General features: G+C 35.7%; 1 protein-coding gene across 1 annotated transcript; it reads left to right on the forward strand.

Moving 5' to 3' along the window:
• Positions 1-2,637: 2,637 nt before the first annotated feature.
• Positions 2,638-19,304, forward strand: LOC138332073 (uncharacterized). The gene is made up of 7 exons (XM_069280021.1): positions 2,638-2,805; positions 4,882-4,950; positions 5,391-5,474; positions 11,003-11,107; positions 13,001-13,099; positions 14,598-14,702; positions 18,680-19,304. The coding sequence occupies exons 1-7, from the start codon at positions 2,780-2,782 to the stop codon at positions 18,780-18,782; spliced, it is 591 nt and encodes a 196-aa protein (XP_069136122.1). The 5' UTR covers positions 2,638-2,779; the 3' UTR covers positions 18,783-19,304.
• Positions 19,305-19,311: the final 7 nt, after the last annotated feature.

A 19,311-nucleotide genomic window follows, 5' to 3' on the forward strand; every position in this document is an offset into this window, starting at 1 on the left:
GTTTAACTCTTTTACTATAAATTAAATGTAATTGAAATGATAATACTTGTTTGTTTGTTTGTTTGTTTGATTAATTAACGTCCAGGGTCATGTAAGGACGGCCTCCCATGTATGCGGTATAGCGTGTGTGAAGTGCGAGGTGCGTGTTTTGGGAGACTGTGGTGTGTTCGTGTTCTGTTTAGTGGAACTGTTGCCCTTTTATAGTGCTATATCACTGAAGCATGCCGCCGAAGACACCAAGCAACACACGCCACCCGGTCACATTATACTGACAACGGGCGAACCAGTCGACCCACTCCCTGTATGCTGAGCGCTAAGCAGGAGCAGAAACTACCACTTTTATAGACTTTGGTGTGCCTCGGCCAGGGGACAGAACCCAGAGCCTTCCTCACAGGGGCGAACGCTCAAAAATGATAATGCTCACTAATGAGCTTCCACATATAAATCAATATAGTAAACTTGACCACCTCCACAGAGGAACATGCGAGACCCAGGGTCATGAAATTGACAATTTTTGCAAAGAGTTTTTGACCCTTGATTCAATTTTACCACTTTTTGCCTATCCCAGAGCCCCTGGGAATGTGACCATAAACATGACCATAGCTATGCGCAGAATTTTGCTTCAGACGTTTTGCAGAAGTTAAAATAAATTCTTTACGTGGGTTATGGGCACACGATGGCGGACAAAAGACAATGAGAATAGATCACATGAAACTTTATATCGTGTGACCTAATAGAACGAATATACGTACCCGGCCTACGACCATTATCTGTCTAAAAGTCTTTTGAACTACATTATTGCAGCTAGTGACCTAATGAAGTATGATTTAACAGATATATCTGTTTAGTTTCTTGTATTTTCTGTAAATACATGACATTTGTCAAAATGATTGTAATAAACAAGAATATATTTTAAGTACATAAATGTATCTGTGAGTGACACGTGATACCATTACATAATATATATATCATAAAGGATGTTATCATCTGTTTAACTGTTTAATAGATAATACATGGTTAGCATCTTACAATACAAGGTTTATTTTGACATGGAATTCTCGACACGGAAAGCCGAGACGACTCGGCAAAGCCTCGTCCTTTCGGCTTTCCTAAGTCTCGCACCAAAATAAACCTTGTATTGTAAGATACTAACCATGACATGTATTCTCTATATATAAACCTTCCCATTTATATTCACATCCCATTAAAAATATATTTAACACAAGACCTATACTACAAGAATATTTCTCAAACTGACAAGGTAAAGAAAGACACGATTATCAAAAACTACTATGAAGGAGTTTGGTGATAACAAATATAAGGTCATTCATAGATGTGCTGAAGTTGGGACGGATATGAAGATTACTCGAAAAGTCAGGTAAATGGCAAATTATTGTATAAAAAAAACCCAATATATTTTGTAATTCCATCACATGTCACTCACATATAAATTTAAATATATATCATACAGATGTGATATGAAGGCCATCACTGGTGACAATATCTGCCATTCATTAAAAAAAAAAAAAACTCGTTCCATCAACTTTTGTTAAGATATTATGACGTATTACAAACTTGATAGACATGGAGAAGATGGGAAGATAAAGTTCAGTTGAATCATTTGATATGGGTTGATATTTATAAAATTTTCTTTACAGTAAAGAAAAATTCTAAGCTTCAATTATTTTCATATAGATTAATACATTATATCTTGACCACAGAAATCTGAGAATTAGTTACAGTTTATATAATCATGGACCCACCAGAGTGTCCTAAGACCATTTTCAGACGCTTTAGAGATCTAGATAAAAAAAATCGGTAACTTCTACCCCACTTAGCTTTAGGGGCTAAAATCACATTTCTAGTACGTCGTCACAAAAAACGGTTACTACCTTTGGAAAGAGCGATTACTTTCCTTTCAAAATTATCATACACATATAAACAAAGTGCCGTCACTAAGACGATAGCAACCCCGTTTTTACAAAAATATGGGCCGATCGGGGTCTGGAAATTCATCATGCCATTTTCTCTTTTGGTGTCGGGAAGCTTTCCATCCTTTACGTATATATAGTACTATGTAGACAATTCCTACTTAGTATATATTTCAATCGTTCAGGAAATTGATTTATGTTTTTCATTACGGATGTATATTGCCTTTATATGGTCTTGGCACTTGGCATTACAATGCAAAATAACTCCCATGTACATATGACAATCAGTTTTTTTTTAATTTTATCAAAATTAAAGTCTAAATCTGTGTCAATATCAATAGAGTTCGCTATAAATACTACCTTATTTTTTATTAAATAAAACTAGCTATAGGTCTTAGATCACAAATTCCATTACTGTATTCCAGATCTGTACTTGTATGATTTGTATCTTTGCGTTCTTGGCGATTATTCGTAGCATTTTTAGGAAATGAAACTTGCATAAATGAGGAGTGAGACTGTATAAACTTGTAGATAGCAGCTGTAAGGGTTGAACAATATCCGCACTATGGCAATTCTTTAAAATCAGGCGCCGGGTAGGTGTGACCTCCGACTCCTACTGGCATATAGTAAAGATTTATACGCATACGTGTATTTTAATGCACTCAAAGGATAAAGAATATTTACCGTCTGGTCGAGAAGGTTTTTCTTACTAAGTGTTGGTCTGTGTATACCTATTTAGTGTAGTGAGTATACTAGGTACTGTCCTTGTGTGTGTTGTACCCAGCATGTCCAGACCATAGGTTCCACGGAAGGCATTTTATCATGGTGTGTTGGGGTTGATATAGACAATGTTCAACAGGAAAACATCTACACCGTAAGTATAGGTATTCTTTATTGTCCTCCGTTAGATACATATATATACACAATATCTTTTGAACATGGCTTGTTCAAAAATAATAATAAGTGATGTGACAATACTAAGTAGTTGAGTATATCACTATTTAAGTTCTATTTTAAGTATGGTGCAAAATAATTAAGATTAAAACAAAATTAAAACACCTTATTGTAATATATATACAATTGACAAAATGAATTTACTACGTACTTTATGGATACACTTGTGCTACTAAGACATGGCGTGAGGGTAGGAGAGGAGAGTGTTGTGTTGATACAGAATTTTACTTAAACGCACAGCCAAATCATAAACGACATAAAGATTACATGTCTAAGTCCTAGACTGCTTCTGTTTGATAATCAACTTTTCTATTGTTAGTCAAGTCACAAACATACCGGAAAACGCTTTGGTGTAAAATGTAAGTAAACACGTAATCAGGGAACACGTAAGTAAATGTAAATGATGATGTGTTTTTAGAAGTTCTTGACATTTCATAATTTCCAGATTTTGAATGAATACACTCGACCATATTACGCTATACCAATACTGAGCATGGTCCGAGTTAAGTGTTGTGTAACATAGTAAGGGATTTGTCAATGACGTCAGACATTAAGCTGCGCGTGACCACTCTATTAATGACCACAGAGTAAAGTCAACAACAGCCTAGATGTTATCATATGATAGATCAATATAATACTCAGATATAAGTAAACCCTTTCTTCTCACAAAACACCGGATTTAAAGATCCCGTAAACAACTCGGTATATAAATAACACAGATTGTGAAAAGCTCTGTGCATTTACGGTAGAGATCGGAAGCTTAAAGTTACGTTCAAAAGGCATGTATATCATTATGTTAACCCGTTCTCCTTACAAATCCCCGAATTTAATGATCCTGTAAACAACTCGATATAAACTACACAGATTGTGAATAAAGTATGTATTTATAGGTGTTCAAGCTTGAGTGTTCGAAAGCCTTTAGTTACAACTGTAAAGATTACTGATCTATATACAAAATGTATATTGTACTGATTTGGTCGGGAAGCTGGGTTAATATGGTGTTCACATAACCTCATTTACCTAATCTTCGGTCTGTATTGGCATCTATACCTGTTGGCGTCCTCAACTTAGACTTGAGTCACTCTATATTGCATTGGTTGCACATGTATCGTTGAGTCACACTCATAGATGTCCACATACTTAAAGATGCTCCACCGCTGACAAACGGCATTTTTTCACTATCAAAAACAGGAGCAGACGATTTAGTATTTTTATTCAGCTACAAAAGTTACTTACCTCCATCGAAAAGTTTGAGCTTCTAATTTTACTTCAAGTTAAAAATATAAAAAAGAATTAGTTGCATCCCGAAAAAATTCTGAGGCACTATATCCTATATGGAATGAAGTACTGATTGCGCACGCACCAAAGACAAACTAAATTATTTCATATTATTTTTTGTGTTAATTAGACATATATATACACGATTAAACACCAATTATTGTTCAAATGATGAATATCATTTATGTTCAGTCGGCGGCGGAGCATCTTTAAAAGATAAAAGTAACTGTTCATACTTAAATCGTTTTATTTTCTTTAGTGATCAAAATATGAAACAGTTAAGTAAACCTATAACTTAATGGTTTTTTATTTATTCATTTTAGTAAAGTTTAAGTAATTTTAATTTTTGGCATGATATTCCGAAAAATAACAAATTTTGGAACGGGACAATAATCAAGCACATTGACCTCATATTGTATGCCATATGTATGTATGTAACAACGTAAATTCCTCAGTTTATTTTTCGGAGCACCCGCCTATATGACGGTACAATGAAGTAATAAACACTCCACAAGGGATTAGTGGGTTTAGTGCCTATAACCAACTTTACCAACACAAACTAACTACAATTTATATACAAACATGCGCATGCCGCCACACACAGAGAACAATTAATTTAACTATATACACCCCCAATAATGCGCTAACACTTATTGTTGTCTGATATATTTATGAGATACTTTACCTACCCTTTACATACTTTACCTACCCTTTACAGGGACGCTCACCGTCTGTCCCCGAACTACAACCCTGGTCGGAGTCTCTCACCTTACAAGAATGACGACAAGTAAGTTTAATTTCAGTTGTACTGGTTATATCATTGGGAACAAGTAAATTTGTGGCGAATGTAATCTTTGAATGTCATGTACAACAACTTCTTATTTCTCCTTTAAAATTTAAAAACCAGTTGGGTAAACATGGAGAATAAGCTAATTAAATGTTGATTTCTTTCGGTCCGAGGTCTATCGTTCTTTGGATGAACTATAAGCGATTTCTGTTTCTCCCGCCGACAACCCGCCACATAAATAGTAAGGTTGAGGTTAGTTTGAAGTGCTCCTCATAGTATATTGAGTATAACTCGTGAGCAATTAGGCCATCTAAATCTATATTTAACCACAATCTATATTTAACCACAATCTATATTTAACCACAATCTATATTTAGTCACAATCTATTTTAACCACAACCTTTAGATGATTATGTTTCACTCCGTGTCCGTTTCTGTAGATGGAACCAAGCCCAACACGACCTTATGGTCAAGGTCGGCCAAATGGAAAAAGAGGTCAAGGCCAGGAAGGAAGCAGAGGAAAGGTATGTCAAGGTCATCATAACAGTAGTAGAACAACCTGATCTTTTTGGCCTCTAACTTTCCATTTGGATGTCGGTTTGATCCATACTGTGTTAGTGATGATAACAGATAATTTGCCCACAGCTTTATATAAACAAAGGTTAAAGGTCACCAGTTCTGTTAAGCTTATCTTATTCCCATTGTATTCAACGATTTCGTCCGACAGAAATACAAAACCTGAATTTTACACTGGTTTTATACGATCCCGTAACATTACATTGACATCCGATTCTCTAGAAATAGTCGATTCTTGTCACGAGAGAGGTTGTTTACAGAAAAATAATGATGAGAAAAGTGAGTAGAAGACATGGTCTGTTGAGTGATAATATTTTAAAAGATAGGAAACAGACCTCGGAATTTAATTTTTTTATGTGATTTATACATACATTGATATACCTTACAGTTAAACCTGCCTTAGACCTCTGTATGAAGACCACCTGCTTAATAAGGCCACTTCCTTAGGGTCCCAAATGATAAATTATAAACCATTTTGACCTGCGTATAAAGGGCACTTAGGAATAGAGACCATTTCCATGTCCATCGGGTGGTATATATAGACAGGTACGGCTGTAATTTGATTCCATATCTCTATAACAAAGGGAGACAATTTCTTCCCCCGCGTCACGTCTTTACCAATATAACCACCTTACAAAGCATTGGTTTGTTCAGCACACCATACTATAACCATCTTACAAAGCATTGGTCTGTTCAGCACACCTAACTATAACCACCTTACAAAGCATTGGTCTGTTCAGCACACCCAACTATAACCATCTTACAAAGCATTGGTCTGTTCAGCACACCCAACTATAACCACCTTACAAAGCATTGGTCTGTTCAGCACACCCAACTATAACCATCTTACAAAGCATTGGTCTGTTCAGCACACCAAACTATAGCCACCTAACAAAGCATTGGTCTGTTCAGCACACCTAACTATAACCGACTTACAAAGCATTGATCTGTTCAGCACACCCAACTATAACCATCTTACAAAGCATTGGTCTAATCAGCACACCCAACTATAACCATCTTACAAAGCATTGGTCTGTTCAGCACACCCAACTATAACCACCTTACAAAGCATTGGTCTGTTCAGCACACCCAACTATAACCATCTTACAAAGCATTGGTCTGTTCAGCACACCCAACTATAACCACCTTACAAAGCATTGGTCTGTTCAGCACACCCAACTATAACCACCTTACAAAGCATTGATCTGTTCAGCACACCCAACTATAACCATCTTACAAAGCATTGATCTGTTCAGCACACCCAACTATAACCTCTTACAAAGCATTGGTCTGTTCAGCACACCCAACTATAACCATCTTACAAAGCATTGGTCTGTTCAGCACACCCAACTATAACCACCTTACAAAGCATTGGTCTGTTCAGCACACCCAATTATAACCATCTTACAAAGAATTGGTCTGTTCGGCACACCCAACTATAACCACCTTACAAATCATTGGTCTGTTCAGCACACCCAACAATAACCACCTTACAAAGCATTGTTCTGTTCAGCACACCCAACTATAACCACCTTACAAAGCATTGGTCTGTTCAGCACACCCAACTATAACCACCTTACAAAGCATTGTTCTGTTCAGCACACCCAACTATAACCACCTTACAAGCATTGGTCTGTTCAGCACACAAAACTGCAACCACCTTACAAAGCATTGTTCTGTTCAGCACACCCAACTATAACCATCTTACAAAGCATTGGTCTGTTCAGCACACCCAACTATAACCATCTTACAAAGCATTGGTCTGTTCAGCACACCCAACTATAACCATCTTACAAAGCATTGGTCTGATCAGCACACCAAACTATAACCATCTTACAAAGCATTGGTCTGCTCAGCACACCCAACTATAACCACCTTACAAAGCATTGGTCTGATCAGCACACCAAACTATAGCCACCTTACAAAGCATTGGTCTGATCAGCACACCAAACTATAACCACCTTACAAAGCATTGGTCTGATCAGCACACCAAACTATAACCACCTTACAAAGCATTGGTCTGTTCAGCACACCCAATTATAACCATCTTACAAAGCATTGGTCTGTTCAGCACACCCAACTATAACCACCTTACAAAGCATTGGTCTGTTCAGCACACCCAACTATAACCATCTTACAAAGCATTGGTCTGTTCAGCACACCCAACTATAACCACCTTACAAAGCATTGGTCTGTTCAGCACACCCAACTATAACCACCTTACAAAGCATTGGTCTGTTCAGCACACCCAACTATAACCACCTTACAAAGCATTGGTCTGTTCAGCACACCCAACTATAACCACCTTACAAAGCATTGGTCTGTTCAGCACACCCAACTATAACCACCTTACAAAGCATTGGTCTGTTCAGCACACCCAACTATAACACCTTACAAAGCATTGGTTCTGTTCAGCACACCCAACTATAACCACCTTACAAAGCATTGTTCTGTTCAGCACACCCAACTATAACCATTACAAAGCATTGTCTGTTCAGCACACCCAACTATAACCACCTTACAAAGCATTGTTCTGTTCAGCACACCCAACTATAACCACCTTACAAAGCATTGGTCTGTTCAGCACACCCAACTATAACCACCTTACAAAGCATTGGTCTGTTCAGCACACCCAACTATAACCACCTTACAAAGCATTGGTCTGTTCAGCACACCCAACTATAACCACCTTACAACACATACAAAGCATGTCTGTTCAGCACACCCAACTATAACCACCTTACAAAGCATTGGTCTGTTCAGCACACCCAACTATAACCACCTTACAAAGCATTGGTCTGTTCAGCACACCCAACTATAACCACCTTACAAAGCATTGGTCTGTTCAGCACACCCAACTATAACCACCTTACAAAGCATTGGTCTGTTCAGCACACCCAACTATAACCACCTTACAAAGCATTGGTCTGTTCAGCACACCAAACTATAACCACCTTACAAAGCATTGTTCTGTTCAGCACACCCAACTATAACCACCTTACAAAGCATTGGTCTGTTCAGCACACCCAACTATAACCACCTTACAAAGCATTGGTCTGTTCAGCACACCCAACTATAACCATCTTACAAAGCATTGGTCTGTTCAGCACATCCAACTATAACCACCTTACAAAGCATTGGTCTGTTCAGCACACCAACTATAACCACCTTACAAAGCATTGGTCTGTTCAGCACACCCAACTATAACCATCTTACAAAGCATTGGTCTGTTCAGCACACCCAGTTATAACCATCTTACAAAGCATTGGTCTGTTCAGCACATCCAACTATAACCATCTTACAAAGCATTGGTCTGTTCAGCACACCCAACTATAACCATCTTACAAAGCATTGGTCTGTTCAGCACACCCAACTATAACCATCTTACAAAGCATTGGTCTGTCACTTCAGCACACCCAGTTATAACCATCTTACAAAGCATTGGTCTGTTCAGCACATCCAACTATAACCATCTTACAAAGCATTGGTCTGTTCAGCACACCCAGTTATAACCATCTTACAAAGCATTGGTCTGTTCAGCACACCCAACTATAACCATCTTACAAAGCATTGGTCTGTTCAGCACATCCAACTATAACCACCTTACAAAGCATTGGTCTGTTCAGCACACCCAACTATAACCATCTTACAAAGCATTTGTCTGTTCAGCACACCCAACTATAACCACCTTACAAAGCATTGGTCTGTTCAGCACATTAAACTATAACCACCTTACAAAGCATTGGTCTGTTCAGCACACCAAACTATAACCATCTTACAAAGCATTGGTCTGTTCAGCACATCCAACTATAACCACCTTACAAAGCATTGGTCTGTTCAGCACACAAAACTACAACCATCTTACAAAGCATTGTTCTGTTCAGCACACCCAACTATAACCACCTTACAAAGCATTGTTCTGTTCAGCACACCCAACTATAACCACCTTACAAGCATTGGTCTGTTCAGCACACAAAACTACAACCACCTTACAAAGCATTGTTCTGTTCAGCACACCCAGTTATAACCACCTTACAAAGCATTGGTCTGTTCAGCACACCCAACTATAACCACCTTACAAAGCATTGTTCTGTTCAGCACACCCAGTTATAACCACCCTTACAAAGCATTGGTCTGTTCAGCACACCCAACTATAACCACCTTACAAAGCATTGGTCTGTTCAGCACACCCAACTATAACCACCTTACAAAGCATTGTTCTGTTCAGCACACCCAACTATAACCACCTTACAAAGCATTGGTCTGTTCAGCACACCCAACTATAACCACCTTACAAAGCATTGGTCTGTTCAGCACACCCAACTATAACCATCTTACAAAGCATTGGTCTGTTAAGCACATCAAACAATAACCACCTTACAAAGCATTGGTCTGCTCAGCACACCCAACTATAACCACCTTACAAAGCATTGTTCTGTTCAGCACACCCAACTATAACCACCTTACAAAGCATTGGTCTGTTCAGCACACCCAACTATAACCACCTTACAAAGCATTGGTCTGTTCAGCACACCCAACTATAACCACCTTACAAAGCATTGGTCTGTTCAGCACACCCAACTATAACCACCTTACAAAGCATTGGTCTGTTCAGCACACCCAACTATAACCACCTTACAAAGCATTGGTCTGTTCAGCACACCCAACTATAACCACCTTACAAAGCATTGATCTGTTCAGCACACCCAACTATAACCACCTTACAAAGCATTGGTCTGTTCAGCACACCAAACTATAACCACCTTACAAAGCATTGTTCTGTTCAGCACACCAAACTATAACCACCTTACAAAGCATTGGTCTGTTCAGCACACCCAACTATAACCATCTTACAAAGCATTGGTCTGTTCAGCACACCAAACTATAACCACCTTACAGAGCATTGGTCTGTTCAGCACACCAAACTATAACCACCTTACAGAGCATTGGTCTGTTCAGCAAACCCAACTATAACCACCTTACAAAGCATTGGTCTGATCAGCACACCTAACTATAACCACCTTACAAAGCATTGTTCTGTTCAGCACACCTAACTATAACCACCTTACAAAGCATTGTTCTGTTCAGCACACCAAACTATAACCACCTTACAAAGCATTGTTCTGTTTAGCACACCAAACTATAACCATCTTACAAAGCATTGTTCTGTTCAGCACACCTAACTATAACCACCTTACAGAGCATTGGTCTGTTCAGCACACCCAACTATAACCACCTTACAAAGCATTGGTCTGTTCAGCACACCCAACTATAACCACCTTACAAAGCATTGTTCTGTTCAGCACACCCAACTGTAGCCACCTTACAAAGCATTGGTCTGTTCAGCACACCCAACTATAGCCACCTTACAAAGCATTGGTCTGTTCAGCACACCCAACGGGTATTTGTCTCGGTCTATATCAGGTGAATATCAAAAGAATGAAAGACCAACAGACTTGTTTATCCTATTTTTCAGGTACAAAGATACTTTAGTAAAGATGGAACGGCTACAGATGGCTTTACAAGAGAAAACCAATTTACAAGAGGCTGAAACCCGAGAAAGGGAAGCAGCTGAAGAAAGGTGAATGTTTGTTGGTGTGTGTTTGTTTTATGTCAACAGCAAGCGTCATTTAAGGAAGCGCAAGGATAATGAGGTTGGGAAAAAACCGGAGTCAGGAGAAAAAACCCACGGACGTTCGGCCAGTACCTGTTAACTGCCCCATCTGGGATTTCAACTCGAAACCCAGGGGTTAAGGGCAAGTGTTAATATCTGAAACTTCTTAACCACTCGGTCACAGTTGGAAAAGTAGTAGGTATTGGTCGTAAGCAAAATGTGTACAGCGTAAGTGCGTTTTCACCAAATATTTTCTTTGGTTGGACAGTCTTGTTTCCTGTATTCTCTCAATGATTATTAGACTTTAATTTACGCCTGACAACGTGGCTGAAATCAATCTTCTGAGTTTCATGAATTATCCAACCTCTAAGTACTTCTGTCATCTAATAAAGTTGATGAACGTAATTTAATTCATGCCGCACGGGTTATTGTCATCGTGCATCTGTCTTCTGGTACCGCACGAGGTATAGACGCATAATAACATTCTCTTGACCTTCGTTCTTTGGTACCGCACTAGTTATTGATACATCGTACACTTAATCTCTTATTGTCCTGTTGTACGGAACTAATCATTGAAGCATCATGCATTTTTCTCTGGTATTGCACTAGTCATTGAAGCATCGTGCATTTCGATGGCTTAGAGCTAGAATGTTGGTAATGCCTTTATGCTACACACACTCACGATATTTTAACTCTAATCCATCACTTTGTCTTCAGATTATTTGGCCGATAAGACGATAGAATACATATTCCTCTAGTAATTGAACCATTGAACCAGCAGTATCTAGATAGTAATGGTTGGAGTTTGTATTTACACTATTTGTGCATTTACCTAGTACTCTATTGCAAATGAGACATCCTGATATTAACATAAGCACCATAGCTGGAATCAACGTTTACCTTATCAAAATAAAATGCCAGAACGTTAAAGTTATATGTGCCGTTACTTTATACCCATGCAAAAAAAAAAAAAAAAAAAAAAAAAAGATAACAATAAATACGAGCCGAAAATAATTTTTGACAGTTCTGCCAAAATCATTATACGTACATCTAAACTGCAGTGAAATGACTACATACAGTCAGACCATGAAGCCAAATTATGGTCTACAGTGTCATGTCACATTGTCACAGTGTTATAAGTCAGTGTAAAGTGATTTTTGAAAGAATAATTTTACGGTTCATAAAAGATGCTCCACCGCCGACAGAGCATAAATGACATTCATCATTCGAACAATAATTTGTGTTTAAACGTGTATATATATGCCTAATTAACACAAAAAAATAATATATAATAATTTGTTTCGCCTTTGGTGCATGTTCAATCAGTACTTCATTTCATATAGAATATAATGCCACAGAATTTTTTCGGGATGCAAATAATTGTTTTTCATATTTTTAACTTGAAGTAAAATTAGAAGCTCAAACTTTTCAATGGTGGTAATGGTGTAAAGCAAGTAAATTTTGTAACAGAGGAAAAATACTAAATCGTCTGCTCCTGTTTTTGATAGTGAAAAAATACCATTTGTCAGCGGTGGAGCATCTTAAAGCTAACTGATGTAACTAATGTTTACAACCCATCATACATTTTGTTCTGTTCATTTTAATGATTTTCAGAGCTTAATTAATCAAATCTGATGGTTTTTAATATATTACTGAAGAAAAAATAAGATCTCAAATGTTTTGGCACATATAACTTTACAAGGAACTTAAAACCCCATTTGCATTCGATCGGATACAACTAGTTTTTGATGTGACACACTATATGTACCTAGTAACCCTGATTAACGTGACAACCCGTTTTACTTAGTTGCGGTGTAACTATGTGGATGAGATTTTACATATATCTAATGTTTCTTGTAGATGTAAAGTGTTACATACGACAATAGATAAACTGGAGGAATACTTGAGGAAGAAAAGCTCAAACGAATACTCTAGGGTAGGAAAATCGGAATCCGACAGGTGAGTGACTAAAATATATGATTAATAATACTCTAAAATTTAAAGATGCCGAAGTAAACCTCAATGAAAATAAGAAAACGATATATACTGATTTCTAACAAGGCGAATAAAATAAGTTTCTGTGTAAAATTATACTAACGACAGGGCCCAGTTGTTCAACGATGATTAAGCTAATCAAAGACAATTTTCAAATTAAGATAAGATCAGTAATATAAAACTATCTTAACATTGTAATGAAATTATGAAGTATTCCATTCTACGTACATCTTAGAGATGATGTAATCACCTACACGTTTGGAGTATGGACAGCTGGTATGGAATCCTTTTGTCGTCTGATACTAGTACTGTAGGTCCTGATTATGTTGACTTAAAACGCCGATCTAGGAAAAATGAGCGAAACTACAAGTATGACTTATTTCATAACATATTAGAGACATCGGTGAGACAATCCACCTAATTTTATTTTCTGTTTAGCTTTCCTAAGGAGGTTGATAGTAGTCGTGTATGATGGACATCTAGAGGCATACCTTGAATGTTATGTGATCTTAGTATTAAACTGTATCAATTTAAAGATGCTCCACCGCCGACAAAGCATAAATGATACTCTTCATGCGAACAATAATTCAACCTGATTTAACCACAGATCCTTATTATCACTACGTTGGATAAGAGGATCTGACAACATCCCATTAGGGGTCACGTCCAGATGACCTTTTTGAAATGGCCAATCAAATTGGCACTGCCAGAATCTTAACTGGGGACGAAATAGTGTGAAAAAGATATCCGAATTATTTTCGTGTACGTAGTCATCTCGCCCAAAGAGCACAGCAAAGCCCTCCGAACGTGACCCTTTATGGGATGTTCTCAGATCCTCTATTTAACGGAGTGGTTATAAGATCATTATTTTAATCAAATTGGCAATGATTCATGTTTGATCATGTATATATATGTCTAATTAAAACAAAAAATAATATGAAATAACTTGTTTTGCTTTTGGTGCAGGCGCCATCAGTACTTCATTCCATATATAACATAGTTCCACGGATTTTTTTCGGGATGCAATTAATTGTTTTTGATATTTTTTTCTTGACATACAATTACAAGCTCAAACATTTCATGGGTGGTAATTGTGTCAAGTTAGTAACTTTTGTAACTGAAAAAATTACTCACTCGCCTGCTCTTGTTTTTTATTGAGGAAATATACTATTTGTCAGCGATGGGGCATCTTAAGGGACGATGAATGCAAATTGAACAAAAACAAATTTAGCGAAGTGTAACATGTGCGAACTCGAACTTCGTGATGAATTTTGTTCTAGTCCAGTGAGTAATCCTGTTTTTTACATTCAGTTTATGGATGTAACGTCTGCGAGAAAATGTAGTACTTGTTCCATTGATAGTGATGACGTTATACTCTCAACATCAAGACTTTACAGCCATGATAAAAAAATGCTCGATTGATACTGATGATATAGCCTAATACGGACTTGTCTTTGTTTAGTGTGACGAAATCCCTTGCTGACGTAATAGGTATTGAGACCGAATTGAAGACGAAAACAAAACAACTCCAGAAAGCTGACCTAGCAAGGCGCAGGTACAAAGCACGGTGAGTATCTACCGTATCTACTATATGATGGCATGCTTCGTATTATGTAAGGTTGCGTTACGGCAACCCGACTCTGCCAAGATATTTTAGGTCGCATTAAGGTAACCCGACTCTGCCAAGATATTTTAGGTCGCATTAAGGTAACTTGACTTTGCCAAGATATTTTTGGTCGCATTAAGGTAACTTGACTTTGCCAAGATATTTTTGGTCGCATTAAGGTAACTTGACTTTGCCAAGATATTTTTGGTCGCATTAAGCGGCGGTAACTTGACTTTGCCAAGATATTTTTGGTCGCATTGCGGTAACTTGACTTTGCCATGATATTTTTGGTCGCATTGCGGTTACTTGACTTTGCCATGATATTTTTGGTCGCATTGCGGTTACTTGACTTTGCCAAGATATTTTTGGTCGCATTGCGGTAAGTTGACTTTGCCAAGATATTTTTGGTCGCATTGCGGTAACTTGACTTTGCCAAGATATTTTTGGTCGCATTGCGGTAAGTTGACTTTGCCAAGATATTTTTGGTCGCATTGCGGTAACTTGACTTTGCCAATATATTTTTGGTCGCATTGCGGTAACTTGACTTTGCCAAGATTATTTTGGTCGCATTGCGGTAACTTGACTTTGCCAAGATATTTTTGGTCGCATTGCGGTAAGTTGACTTTGCCAAGATTGTTTTGGTCGCATTGCGGTAACTTGACTTTGCCAAGATATTTTTGGTCGCATTGCGGTAAGTTGACTTTGCCAAGATATTTTTGGTCGCATTGCGGTAACTTGACTTTGCCAAGATTATTTTGGTCGCATTGCGGTAACTTGACTTTGCCATGATATTTTTGGTCGCATTGCGGTTACTTGACTTTGCCAAGATTATTTTGGTCGCATTGCGGTTACTTGACTAGAGAAAAAAATAAGGTGGTGTCTAGTCTTTGATTTAGTCTTCAGTAGTGAATTAAAATAACAATGAAGTCCCCACCGCTAGATTTTGTATACTTCTGAAATGAAATTCAGCTATAGAAAGTGATGATGCGGTGATTTTAGTGTTGAGTTTCGCTGTGTGTCATGCTGCAGGTGGTACACTGTGTTAGCTTGTTAACACAATGTAAACTAATATATTTGTTATTTTTGTCAAAATATCAACAAATACATATTACAAATATTTTCATTATCATATAATAGCAAATTAGCTAGAAATGGTATACATATTTTATATTTTATCTAAACATACTTTGTATTGTAGACATAAGAAGGTACAGGCACTTTATTTCATTTATCTTATGAATCATTTACATCTATACATCATACATTACAATTTAATCTATCCATCATACATTGCAATTTACATCTATACATTATACATTGCAATTTACATCTATACATCATACATTACAATTTACATCTATACATCACACATTACAATTTACATCTATACATCATACATTACAATTTACATCTATACATTATACATTACAATTTGCATATATACATCATACATAACAATTTAAATCTATACATCATACATTACAATTTACATCTATACATCATACATTACAATTTTCATCTATACATCATACATTATAATTTACATCTGAACATCATACATTATAATTTACATCTATACATGCATCTATACATCATACATTACAATTTGCATCTGTACATCATACATTACAATTTACATCCATACATTATACATTACAATTTAAATCTATACATCATACATTACAATTTACATCTGTACATCATACATTACAATTTACATCTATACATCATACATTACAATTTACATCTATCCATCATACATTACAATTTACATCTATACATCATACATTACAATTTACATCTATACACCATACATTACAATTTACATCTATACATCATACATTACAATTTACATCTATACATCATACATTACAATTTTCATCTATACATCATGCATTACAATTTACATCTATACATCATACATTACAATTTACATCTAAACATACATCTATACATCATACCATTCAATTTACATTTATACATTATACATTACAATTTACATCTATACATTACACATTACAATTTACATCTGTACATCGCACATTACAATTTAAATCTATACATCATACATTACAATTTACATCTATCCATCATACATTACAATTTACATCTATACACCATACATTACAATTTACATCTATACACCATACATTAATAATTTACATCTATCCATCATACATTACAATTTACATCTAAACATACATCATACAATTCAATTTACATCTATACATCATACATTACAATTTACATCTATACATCATACATTACAATTTACATCTATACATCATACATTACAATTTACATCTATACATCATACATTACAATTTACATCTATCCATCATACATTACAATTTACATCTATCCATCATACATTACAATTTACATCTATACATCATACATTACAATTTACATCTATACATCATACATTACAATTTACATCTATACATCATACATTACAATTTACATCTATACATCATACATTACAATTTACATCTATCCATCATACATTACAATTTACATCTATACATCATACATTACAATTTACATCTGTACATCATACATTACAATTTACATCCATACATTATACATTACAATTTACATCTATACATCATACATTACAATTTACATCTATACATCATACATTACAATTCAAATCTATACATCACACATTACAATTTACATCAATCCACCATATATTACAATTTAAATCTATACATCACACATTACAATTTACATCTATCCACCATAGATTACAATTTAAATCTATACATCACACATTACAATTTACATCTATCCATCATTCATTACAATTTACATCTATACATCACACATTACAATTTACATCTATACATCACACATTACAATTTACATCTATACACCATGCATTACAATTTACATCATACATTATACATTACAATTTATATCATACATTATACATTACAATTTCAATAGGATTCGGATACAAGTGTTAAACACATAAATCTTTACTTTCTTATGCCATATATTTTTTATCATAAAGTCAAATTTTGAATTTTATTCATCACCGTTGTCAATTTGCAGTTATTGTATATTTCATCATTCGTGGTTTACGAAAGAATACGGATCATAAGTTCTTAAACTTGTTTCTGATTACATTTGTATATTTCAAATTTCCCATTTGTAAGTACAATATGTTTAAGTCAAAGAAAGTAAGAAAGTTGTTTTATGATTTTGTAATACTTATGGTATTCTGATATTAGCTGAAATATATATTGAATTATTTTCAATCGCGTCTATGAAAAATAATATCCTTCCGGTTTTTGTTCATGATTTTATAAACCCAAGCAATAGGTACATATATTGAAAATAAAACTTATGATTTAATTTGTATAAATCGATGGGGTACTAATTAGTCATTTATTTTCGTGCCTTTTTGTATTTTAACGATAAAAATCATTTATGGATCATTGATATCTCTTGCAGAAGTTGAGCTTATGTCGCTTTTAAAATTTTCTGTGAAACCGTGTATGACGTCATAATACATAACGTACATTTTTTCATGTTATGCAATAATAAAGATAAACTTCTGAAGCATTACCCATATTTTTTTTGTTAATTTCTTCTCGTAATGAAACAAATTTTGTTTAGAAACCTTTTTTAATCTATCTGAAAAAAATAAGTTAAGTCTTGTGCTATGAAAAAATGACCAATCTTAGTGTCGGATTTTGTATGAAACATAGAAAAAAATATTTATTAATCAATATAAATGGGTGCTTCAACCGAAAATGAATTAACCGACACCACAAAACTTTTTTTATAAAAAAAACAACAACAAAAACAAACATTTATTATGTTTCCAAAAAAATTGTAATGATATATTTCAGAATTTTGTTTACATGTCAGAGAGGGGAATTTAACGTTTTGTCGGCAAGGATTTATTTACGCAGATATGTTTTCAGATGTAAACAACTTGAGAACAAGCTTTCCGAAAATGGCATTACGGTGGATGACGGATGGAAATCAGACGAGGAGGATGATATAGCGGAGGAGCTAGATTTTTAGGATGCAATGACGTTTTCCTCTTAATTATAGCAGCAATGTGAAAACAAGAGACAAGATATGTTAGGGTGCAATATTTAGACCACTGAGTAGCGCAGTGCTGATCACAGTCAGACGAACGATAGGTGAACCATGGCGGGATGACAGTTACCAGGAATTTTGCGAAATAAAGAAAACCCGCCATCGCTGTAAAGTTTCATCTGGTCCCTGTGTAAACTGTGTAATGAGTTATGATGGCGATGAGAAAGCCAATCAACATAACACATTTGATATTGAAGCATTTTCTATTATTTTGATGTACTTGTTTATTTGATGTTCATAATGTGGAGTGATGTGCTGGATGCTAGGATTAATTATTTGTAAATAGCGAGGAAGTAAAATAAATAAACGAGAACAGAAAGAATGGCATTATATATTGTGTCTACATTTAATGATTTCCTAGTTTATAATTTAACCTTATGTTGTGCGTTTTTAACAAAAAAATCATTTGAATCATTAAAGTAATGTTTATGAAAAATGTGATAATTGTGTT

This window comes from Argopecten irradians, chromosome 9, assembly GCF_041381155.1.
Source record: "Argopecten irradians isolate NY chromosome 9, Ai_NY, whole genome shotgun sequence".
Taxonomy (NCBI): domain Eukaryota; kingdom Metazoa; phylum Mollusca; class Bivalvia; order Pectinida; family Pectinidae; genus Argopecten; species Argopecten irradians.